This window comes from Sinocyclocheilus anshuiensis, unplaced genomic scaffold (assembly GCF_001515605.1).
Source record: "Sinocyclocheilus anshuiensis isolate Anshui unplaced genomic scaffold, SAMN03320099.WGS_v1.1 scaffold1852, whole genome shotgun sequence".
NCBI lineage: Eukaryota > Metazoa > Chordata > Actinopteri > Cypriniformes > Cyprinidae > Sinocyclocheilus > Sinocyclocheilus anshuiensis.
The window spans coordinates 5,874-15,978 of NW_015557168.1; the positions used below are offsets into that span (position 1 = coordinate 5,874).

The 10,105-nt window shown below is 41.3% G+C and overlaps 1 protein-coding gene and 5 non-coding genes across 6 annotated transcripts in view; all 6 read right to left on the reverse strand.

Annotated features, from left to right (window-relative positions):
• Nucleotides 1–408: 408 nt before the first annotated feature.
• On the reverse strand, nucleotides 409–481 carry trnak-uuu (transfer RNA lysine (anticodon UUU)). Its single transcript has one exon. It is a non-coding gene; the product is annotated as a tRNA-Lys (tRNA).
• Nucleotides 482–775: 294 nt separating this feature from the next.
• trnas-uga (transfer RNA serine (anticodon UGA)) lies at nucleotides 776–857 on the reverse strand. The gene has a single exon. It is a non-coding gene; the product is annotated as a tRNA-Ser (tRNA).
• Nucleotides 858–1,282: 425 nt separating this feature from the next.
• On the reverse strand, nucleotides 1,283–1,355 carry trnak-uuu (transfer RNA lysine (anticodon UUU)). The gene has a single exon. It is a non-coding gene; the product is annotated as a tRNA-Lys (tRNA).
• A 186-nt stretch (nucleotides 1,356–1,541) lies between these two features.
• On the reverse strand, nucleotides 1,542–1,623 carry trnas-uga (transfer RNA serine (anticodon UGA)). Its single transcript has one exon. It is a non-coding gene; the product is annotated as a tRNA-Ser (tRNA).
• A 627-nt stretch (nucleotides 1,624–2,250) lies between these two features.
• trnak-uuu (transfer RNA lysine (anticodon UUU)) lies at nucleotides 2,251–2,323 on the reverse strand. Its single transcript has one exon. It is a non-coding gene; the product is annotated as a tRNA-Lys (tRNA).
• Nucleotides 2,324–8,125: 5,802 nt separating this feature from the next.
• The window catches only part of LOC107678322 (serine/threonine-protein kinase LATS1-like), a 13,407-nt gene continuing 11,427 nt past the window's right edge, over nucleotides 8,126–10,105 (reverse strand). Inside the window, exons 7-8 of the mRNA XM_016473557.1 lie at nucleotides 8,761–8,867; nucleotides 8,126–8,572 (exon numbers count right to left, since the gene is read on the reverse strand). Of these exons, the coding sequence (XP_016329043.1) occupies nucleotides 8,126–8,572; nucleotides 8,761–8,867 (554 nt within the window). The remainder of the gene's footprint in view (nucleotides 8,573–8,760; nucleotides 8,868–10,105) is intronic.

Consider the following 10,105-nt stretch of genomic DNA (forward strand, 5'->3'; position numbering starts at 1 on the left):
TGCCCTGTTTGTGTGCAACACTGCTGCCTGACCCACTTGAAATCCATAGCCCAAGCCAGCTCAGTCACCCAGCGGAGATTGCAAGCTAGCCCTGCAAGCAGATAAAACAGCGGTCGCTCTGAGGAGAAATCAGGCTGCCATGTCTCATCCTCTGGAATGGGGTTTTTCAGTGCTGGCCCTGGGGACCCACGGCACTGCACATTTCGTAGGTCTGTCTTATTCTACTCACTCAGTTCACTTCATGTGCGCTCTTTCCTAACGATCTGACCATCAGAATCAGGTGTGCCAAACTAGGGAGATGCACAAGCTCCCCAGGAGCAAGCCAGAACACCACTCAATTAGAGAGACAGCACCATAGATGGACCGACATGAAAGCAAGTTGAGGCCACCAACAAGAAGATTGCACTTCACCCAAACATGGATTTGAACCCTGGACCCTCAGATTAAAAGTCTGATGCTCTACCGACTGAGCTATCCGTGCTCTTTTGCAGTGCATGCCTCTTACGTTTTATATAAGATCAGTTTTCCTACGGATCGCCCAGAAGAAACTCATTTGCCACACGCGCTATGGAATGAAAACCACAAGCAATTATGGCAGAGAGAAAAAAGGACAAAGACCTTAGAAGGCAGTTTTCCTACAGACCGCCCAGAAGAAACTCATTTGCCACACGCGCTATGGGATGAAAACCACAAGCAATTACGGCAGAGAGAAAAAAGGACAAAGGCCTTGGAAGGCACAATTATCTTCAGAGAGAGCAGTACAGCAAACTCCAACCATACTCAGCAGGGTTTGAACCTGTGCAGGGAGACCCCAATGGATTTCAAGTCCATAACCTTAACCACTCGGCCACGATTACAGAAACAGGCCACTCTCTGCCCTGTTTGTGTGCAACACTGCTGCCCGACCCACTTGAAATCCATAGCCCTAGCCAGCTCAGTCACCCAGCGGAGATTGCAAGCTAGCCCTGCAAGCAGATAAAACAGCGGTCCCACTGAGGAGAAATCAGGCTGCCATGTCTCATCCTCTGGAATGGGGTTTTTCAGTGCTGGCCCTGGGGACCCACGGCACTGCACATTTCGTAGGTCTTTCTTATTCTACTCACTCAGTTCACTTCATGAGCGCTCTTTCCTAACGAACTGACCATCAGAATCAGGTGTGCCAAACTAGGGAGATGCACAAGCTCCCCAGGAGCAAGCCGGAACACCACTCAATTAGAGAGACAGCAACATAGATGGACCGACATGACAGCAAGCTGAGGCCACCAACAAGAACATGGCACTCTGCCCAAACACAGACTTGAACCCTGGACCCTCAGATTAAAAGTCTGATGCTCTGCCGACTGAGCTATCCGGGCTCTTTTGCCATGCATGCCTCTTACGTTTTATATAACAGCATTTTTCCCACAAGCCGCCCAGAAGAAACTCATTTGCCACACGCGCTATGGGATGAAAACCACAAGCAATTATGGCAGAGAGAAAAAAGGACAAAGGCCTTGGAAGGCACAATTATCTTCAGAGAGAGCAGTACAGCAAACTCCAACCATACTCAGCAGGGTTTGAACCTGTGCAGGGAGACCCCAATGGATTTCAAGTCCATAACCTTAACCACTCGGCCACGATTACAGAAACAGGCCACTCTCTGCCCTGTTTGTGTGCAACACTGCTGCCCGACCCACTTGAAATCCATAGCCCTAGCCAGCTCAGTCACCCAGCGGAGATTGCAAGCTAGCCCTGCAAGCAGATAAAACAGCGGTCCCACTGAGGAGAAATCGGGAGACCCCAATGGATTTCTAGTCCATCACCTTAACCACTCGGCCACGATTACAGAAACAGGCCACTCTCTGCTCTGTTTGTGTGCAACACTGCTGCCCGACCCACTTGAAATCCATAGCCCTAGCCAGCTCAGTCACCCAGCGGAGATTGCAAGCTAGCCCTGCAAGCAGATAAAACAGCGGTCCCACTGAGGAGAAATCAGGCTGCCATGTCTCATCCTCTGGAATGGGGTTTTTCAGTACTGGCCCTGGGGACCCACGGCACTGCACATTTCGTAGGTCTGTCTTATTCTACTCACTCAGTTCACTTCATGAGCGCTCTTTCCTAACGAGCTGCCCATCAGAATCAGGTGTGCCAAACTAGGGAGATGCACAAGCTCCCCAGCAGCAAGCCAGAACACCACTCTATTAGAGAGACAGCAGCATAGATGGACCGACATGACAGCAAGCTGAGGCCACCAACAAGACGTTGGCACTCTGCCCAAACAGGGACTTGAACCCTGGACCCGCAGATTAAAAGTCTGACTCTCTATCAACTGAGCTATCTGGGCTCTTTTGCAGTACATGCCTCTTACGTTTTATATATCAGCAGTTTTCCCACAAGCTGCCCAGAAGAAACTCATTTGCCACACGCGCTATGGGATGAAAACCACAAGCAATTATGGCAGAGAGAAAAAAGGACAAAGGCCTTAGAAGGCACAATTATCTTCACAGAGAGCAGTACAGCAAATTCCAACAGTAGTCAACAGGGTTCAAATCAGCACAGGGAGACCCCACTAGACTTCAAGTCCATCGCCTTAACCTCTTGGCCACGACTACACCTAGCTACAGCCTGCCTGCTCTCTTGTCTGGTGGCGATCAGCACAGACCAATCTTCAAACACAAAATCCAGCTTAAGGATGAGGTGGAATAAAGGGTTCAGCCGTCCCCATTGCTCAACAGCAAAGGGATGCTGTGACCCGGATTCGAAATGGGATTGCTGCGGCCACAACGCAGAGTACTAACCACTATACGATCACGGCGTGCCAATGGCTCACCCTGATCTCTGCAGGTACGTTCATAACCCTGTGAAACTTTTATGGCTGTTGACCTTAATAACGTTTATTAACGTTAATTAATGTTTTAATTATCATATGATAAGGTCATTGATGACTTCGCCTCCAGAAAAAGCCTTTGTAAATTTTGAAATTTGGAATGTTCCAGCAGATCAGTGTTGTTTGTCAGAGTGTCTATTAAGTGCAATAGCCCACCTTGTTGGCAGACGCTATACACTAACTCCCCCCACCTACGTGTGATTGGGCTAGTCAACACTACAAAAGACAAGTAATAAACATTAGCTTCAGTGGCATGGATGGTAACGTGTGTGCCATAGTTGTTTTGATGCAATCGACCCGAGTTCGAATCTGCCTTTTGCCGAACTTTTTTTTCTCCTTTTTCAAATCTCATATCGCATCGGAAAGGCATTTATTTTCAATTAAAATTAAGGAAATATTAAAAAAGTTGAAGTATCGGGTAGGGTTAGGATAGGTGTAGGGAGGGCTTTATTGTCCCAATAAGGTGGCATCCATTTTTTAATTTGAATTAAAATGATCATTTACAGTCAATACGTTATTATTGCATACTGTTTTATAATTGACTACAATATTGAGGTGCAGACAATTGCCACTATTTGCAATAAGTAGCCTAGTATAAATAGCAGAAAATCCTGCTATTTTATCATAGTGTAAATGGAATCTATAGCTATTTGCACTTGGTTTAAATAGCATATCGCTAAGAAAATACTGCTATTTATACTTAGTGTAAATAACATCTATTGCTATTTGCACATAGTGTAAATAGCCTCTATCACTATTTACACTTAGTGCAAATAGCTGCTGCCATTGATTTTTGATTCAATTTATTATTGTTTATTATAATATTTAATATTTTAAAATGTTTTATTTAATGTGTGCAATCTTAGTTTGTATATTTTTTTGTAAATAATACATTTTAATGACAATTTATTTATTTATTTACTTTTATGTTTTATTAGAGTTCTATTTTGACCCCTATAGTAGGTGTTTTTTTTTTTTTTACTTCCATAATATTTGAGGGAGGGGGGGCACAACAATACAATCCTGCTTAGGGCACCTATTTTACCGGCAGTGGTCCTGTCCATACAACAATACAATTCTGCTTAGGGCACCCATTTGGCCAGCAGTGGCCCTGGACAATACTTGTTCTCAACTTCTTTTATTGTCCAAACAGACGGTGTGTGTGTGTGTGTGTTTGTGTCTAGTGAACTTTTTGTAGAAATTGCTCATGTTCTGACTTTCACCTGTTGCTGCAGATAGATGGCTGCTGGTGTAGTCCTCACTGGCCCTCTCTGGCTGGCTCTGACCTGTGCTGCCAGGTTCAGGGCTGCTAATTTGCTGGCCAACTTGGCCCTGCTTGGTGGTTTGGCTCTGACCTGCACTGCACTGTGCTGCATCTACCTGTCTTTGACAGTTTCTTCTTGAAGAAACCTTGATTGTATTGCTGCTGTTGGCCCCTTTTAATTTTTTTTTACACAAAATTCTGTCTTAATCATCAGTATTACACAAATAGTAAATTTAATAGACATATTCTCATCTGATTAAAGACAAAATAATTTAAATGTGAAGCTGTTCTTGGACATTGCAAACAAAAATAAAAAAAATATAAGACTACCACACAAAAACGTTTGTTTATGGTCTGTTCAGTGGTTTTTATTTATAAAAAGAGAGATGAGTTGTCAAGGCACTTAGTGCCATTTTTATGTCATCCCACTTGTGTTGGGGCACATGACTTTTCCCATGGGCCACCCCCTGACTGGTTCTTGGTCCCCCCTGTGCCACCCCATTTAAAAAATCCTAGAATCGCCCGTTTATACGACGGCTCCAGTGGCGTAGGTAATAATAAAGGGCATCATTTTAGCAGTTTTTTTTTTTTTTTTTACGTGATCGACACTAGTTTGAATCCGCCTTTTGCCAAACTTGTTCTTCTCCCTTTTCACATCACATGTCACATCGGACAGGAATTCATTTTAACAGAAAAGAAGGAAATATTCGAAAAGTGGAAAATAACATGCCTCACAAATAACATGCCTTCTTGGTTAAGGTTATTACAAAGAAAATACTCCTATTTTTACATAGTGTAAATATTGCTATTTCCACTTAGTGTAAATAGCATCTATCGCTAAGAAAATATGCTATTTTCACTTAGTGTGTATAGCATCTAATTGCTATTTATTTACACAGAGTAAATAATAGCATATATCACTATTTGCACTTAGTGCCCTGGCCACTATATTGTCTGCATGTCATGTCTTTTATAAATGTCTTTTTTTGCATTTATTTTTGCACTCTGCAGCTGCCGTGGAACTGCAGTCTGCAGCGTCATTTTTTATTTTGTATTTATGTTTTTAACTACGTGCGTCGCCGCGCCAACTTTATTGTTGTACAGGTGCTGCAGTAGCCTACATGAAGTGTTTCTGTTGCTTCATGAAAACGTCTCTGAAACCAGTGGTGGCTGGTGAAACATTTTCTTGGTAGAGCGCCTCATCCAGAAATTTTAGCATACATCCCGGTATGATTTTTCCCATTATAACAAAAGGAGTAGTAGTAAGACTTGAAACATTTTAAATAAAGGTAATTGTTTTACCAAGGTAAAGTTGAGGATGATTCCCACAAAACTATTTTCTGCAAGATTTTTTCAAGATAAATTAAAACATTGTTTAATCATAATTCACAATTTACTATACAGTGTAACAACAAAAACTGAGAATTTTGTTTTCTTTTTTACATTTGTTTAGAGAGGATTTTCTATACATACAGTATAGAAATAACTTCAAGTCAAGCTGCAATACCAAACACGACCACACGGAGACGCAAACAGACCACTATATCAGTCGCCTTAACCTGACTGTATATATACCGATCCATTCCGAATTGTTAAACAGAGCAAAACTAAATAAAATTAAATAAAAAACATCCTGAATCTGTCGAATATGGTGATCTGAAAGCAGCTCCACATCAACAGTGAACAGTTCTCTGTCAGAGGGAGTGTTTTTTCCCATATGCATATAAACACCACTGACCGCAGCAAACTCCTATAATAACACGCTTCTTCAGCGAGTGTCCATTACAAAACACTTGCCAGACATGCGACCATACTGAAATGTGCTCGTGCAAAAAGTTATCAGAGAGCGCACAGACACGGTCTGTTTGTTTGCACATTAATACGACTCCTGTACGTCACAGTAATCGACTTTACCTCCATTACAATCGTCATCCATCTAAACTTTACTGGTTTGCTTTATTTAGCCCATATAGACTATTTCTTATTTACAGCTTGTTCCCACCAATCGCTGCACATGTACGGGTTACATATGAGGACGAAAGCACCTTAGTGCTCGCCCTCCCGGAACTCATAAATTACATTGCAGTGCCTGCAGTTCGAAAAAAATAAAAAAAATCTTTGTATGGAAGTCTGTGAGAACAGTCTGGGCGATTCTCGGCCAGATTGTGAAATTGCCCAAAAAGGGGCGGTACTCCACAGAATGTGACTTGACGCTGATTGGACTATACAGTATATCCAGAGGCAGAACAAGCAGTCTAAGCAGTGACAGCTGTGATAGAAAAAATTTGGTGGTGACTCGCCCAATCGCCCTAATGAAGAAACCAATGGTGATCAATACCATGTTTGCTTTTACATGTACATGTATATTCTTTGAACAATCCCTGATGCACAATATAAATACCATGGTTCACATGAATTTGAGTAGCATGATGGTAAAGCCATCCGATATATCATTCTGGTCTAATAATTATCTCCTATTATGGTAATAATACTTACAAAATTTGGAACACAAGAATCCAAACATACTGTTCCAAATATTGTATAGTGAGTTAAGCAGATTTTAATCGTACTATTCCTGCTATTGCCATAAACCACTTTAACCATAACAACATAAACTAAACACTTTTGTTAATGTGTCCTGCGTTTAAAAAATAATCTGTATATATGATTACACCATAATTCGTCACACAAAGACTAGACACTGAAGTATGTGGTTTGTGCTTTAATTGATCACCACCCCATCTTCTCTCCCATTCAAGGCAAATGTACACACAAAGTAGCTACAGATGCTTTTCCTGGGTATAAGACCACCAGTTTAATAAAAGAAAAGGAGTTCCTTATTACATTATGAGATGCACAGTATCTTAGAGACATTTCAGAAAAATATAATAAAACAATGACACCACGAGACTTCTTGCAGAAAGACAAGGCTTTGGTAATGACACAGCAAGATCTCTTCGTAACAAAAAGAGAACCCAGAGCAGGGATCTCAAATGTGTTTTGCTCAGGATCTGTAGTGATATGTACGGTAGAACATGTTTTGACATCATATCCTGTGGAACAGAACAGGATCTAGCCCATGGTTCCTTTCCTAAACCTTTGGAACTAAGAACAGGGAGAAAAGTACTCATTTACACTGCATAACTTATATATACAATTTTTATGTGTATAAATATAAAAATACACAGAGCAACAATTTACAATGTTTTTTCTTGGGAACTTGTATAATGAACGGTTAGCGTACATGATGATCCCCCTCGTAGTTTTGGTGAAAGAAAGCATAAAATCAAAGTCCCTGTGCATTCGAATGCCCTGTGCCGCTCAGAATGAGAAACAAATCCACACAATCATAAATAAAGACATCATTTCAGGAAGAAAATACTCAACTTGTTTCAGCTACCATTAAAAAAAAAAGTCTTTAAATAAATGAAAGAGGAGTAAAAATACAGAGCTCCACTGCATCATTAGATTCTCGGTTGTTTAAAAGGCACCAGACAAGTGCATCCTGAACGAAAAATAATAAATACAGCACAAAGTGTCAAGGCAGACTCAACCAGTCACCACCATAGACGGAAGAGAGAAAACATACACACAAACATACAGTATATATATAAAAAAAAAAAAAAAACTCACATCCTACACAGGTACGTCTCGTGAAAATACACCCCGATGTTACCAATAAATCAAAAGAAATAAGAAATTATATTTTGCATAATAAAAAACAGCCAGTTTTTAGGCCATTTAAAATTGTTGCCATGTTCATGAGAATTAAACACGTTTCCCCCAAAAATTCCTTTTACGTTCAAATATTTTTGAATTTGTCATTTTCATTGTTTTAATTGCATTACTGTAAAAATTGTAATTACATAAAAATGACTATAATGCAAAGTCATGCATTATTTCTTCACACCAGCATAAAGGCAGCGAAAAAAATACTATTATGATGTTTAATTATTATTAGACATTAGGGCTGCACGATTAATCGCATGCGATATTTAACGCGCATCCTCCTCCCCGTCATAATCCTCGCACTCGATGGGCTTGGGACAGCTGTACGGGTGGCCGTTATCGTCGAAGAAGCGGCGGAAGGTGAACTCGTAGAAGGCGTGCTCCGGGTGTTTGCCGTTCTTGAACCAGCGGTTGAGCGTGTCGTTGTGGTTGCTGTCAGCATCGTCGCTCCAGAGTTTGTCGGGGTCAACGGGGTCAAAGTTGGAGGTGTCAGTGCAGTGTGTGATTTTGGGAATGTAAGGCGCATAGTGTTGTTGCCGCAGATCTGTGGAGAAGTCGATGCTTTTGAAGAAGGGATGGGCTTTAATCTCATCAGCTCCATTTTTCCCAAGCCGGTCTTCCGGGCCACGGCAGAGCTTCAGGATCAGGTCGGTGGCCTCCGGACTCAGCTTGGCCTGCAGGGGAATGTGTAGGGTCGTCTGCCAGTTTATCACCTGAGACGGACACAACCACAAAGCAAGATGATTTAACTCCGTGTGTAGCTACGCAAACATACAGCTGATAACTGCACTGACTGACAGCATCTGTTGCCCAATATTAACTAGTTAATGCTGCATATATGTGTTACAACATGATGAGACCAAACACACATCCACCTCTAAGGACCAACATGTATTCTCACCTTCATCTGGGTCTCAAGAGGAGTTGTTGCCAGAAAAGGAGGCTGACCGACTACCATCTCATAGAGGATAACACCCACACTCCACCAATCACAGAGCTGGGTGTAACCTAGGATAAAAAAAATAAAAATAAATAGATAAAACGATCATATCACTTCCATCAATTTAAAGGGTCGTAAAATCTCAAGATTACAGCAGCATACAGTTCTGTTGTACCTTACAACACAGTTTAAACGGCAAACGAGCAACGTGACTCGGAAACTAGTTCAAAACTTCATAATAGTATGTGCACCACCATTATAAATCAAAGAGACAATCTGTATCGCGCTGTATGTGTGCAAATAAATCAGTTACTGTAATCCGATTACTAGGGCTGGGACAATAAATCGATGCATCGCGAATCGAGAAATGATTCTGCATCGATTCTGAGATTTTCCCGAAGGCATCGCTATTCTCTCTTGAATTGATTCTGAGCTTAGTTTTTAACAGCAGAAGGCACTGCATGCTTTAGAAATAGCTGTATTCTGCTTGCTTCCAGTTCCTTACACACGCACCATTTGAACCTAAATTAAAGTTCATAAAGTTCGAAAAGGTTGAAGCGAATTACAAGGATGTTCACAGTGGGCTGTGTTTACATTAATCTCGCATCATAAAAGCCAATGTGCAAGTACATTTAACCACTTACATTACTCAGCCGAACGCACAAGCACTCTTCTTCGTGAGCATTTGAGTGTGCGGTTACAAACTAGCCTAGAGCACCATCTGATGTTAAAAACTAAGCTCAGAATCGATTCGAGAGAGAATCACGATGCATTCCGAAAATCTGAGAATCGATCCACGAATCACAATGCATCAATTTATTGTTCCAGCCCTACCGATTACAGGAATTCAAAATAATGCAACTGATTTCCATCCATTTGCTGTGTTGCCCCATTAATGAGAGTACAAAAAGCAACACAGAGTAAACATGATAGTGGTTTCTGCACAAAACACTGTGGTACATTCAAGTTTACTCCACATTCAATGAGTGTGTTTAAAGGGGTCATATGATGCAATTTCAAGTTTTCCTTTCTCTTTGGAGTGTTACAAGCTCTTGGTGCATAAAGAAGATCTGTAAAGTTGCAAAGACTAAAGTCTAAAATCCAAAGAGATATTCTTTATAAAAGTTAAGAGTCAACCACGCCTACCTGATATGGAGGACTGTTTCCTGATCCTGGTAGAGTAGACAACAATGTTCTGTTCTGACTCACAGACTGTAAGTATGTATCCTTCAAAGGATTTGCCACTGATGATTCAAACGCGAGTTTTGAGCAGTGTAGAGTAGCGCTTGTTGTTTGTAATTTCTCC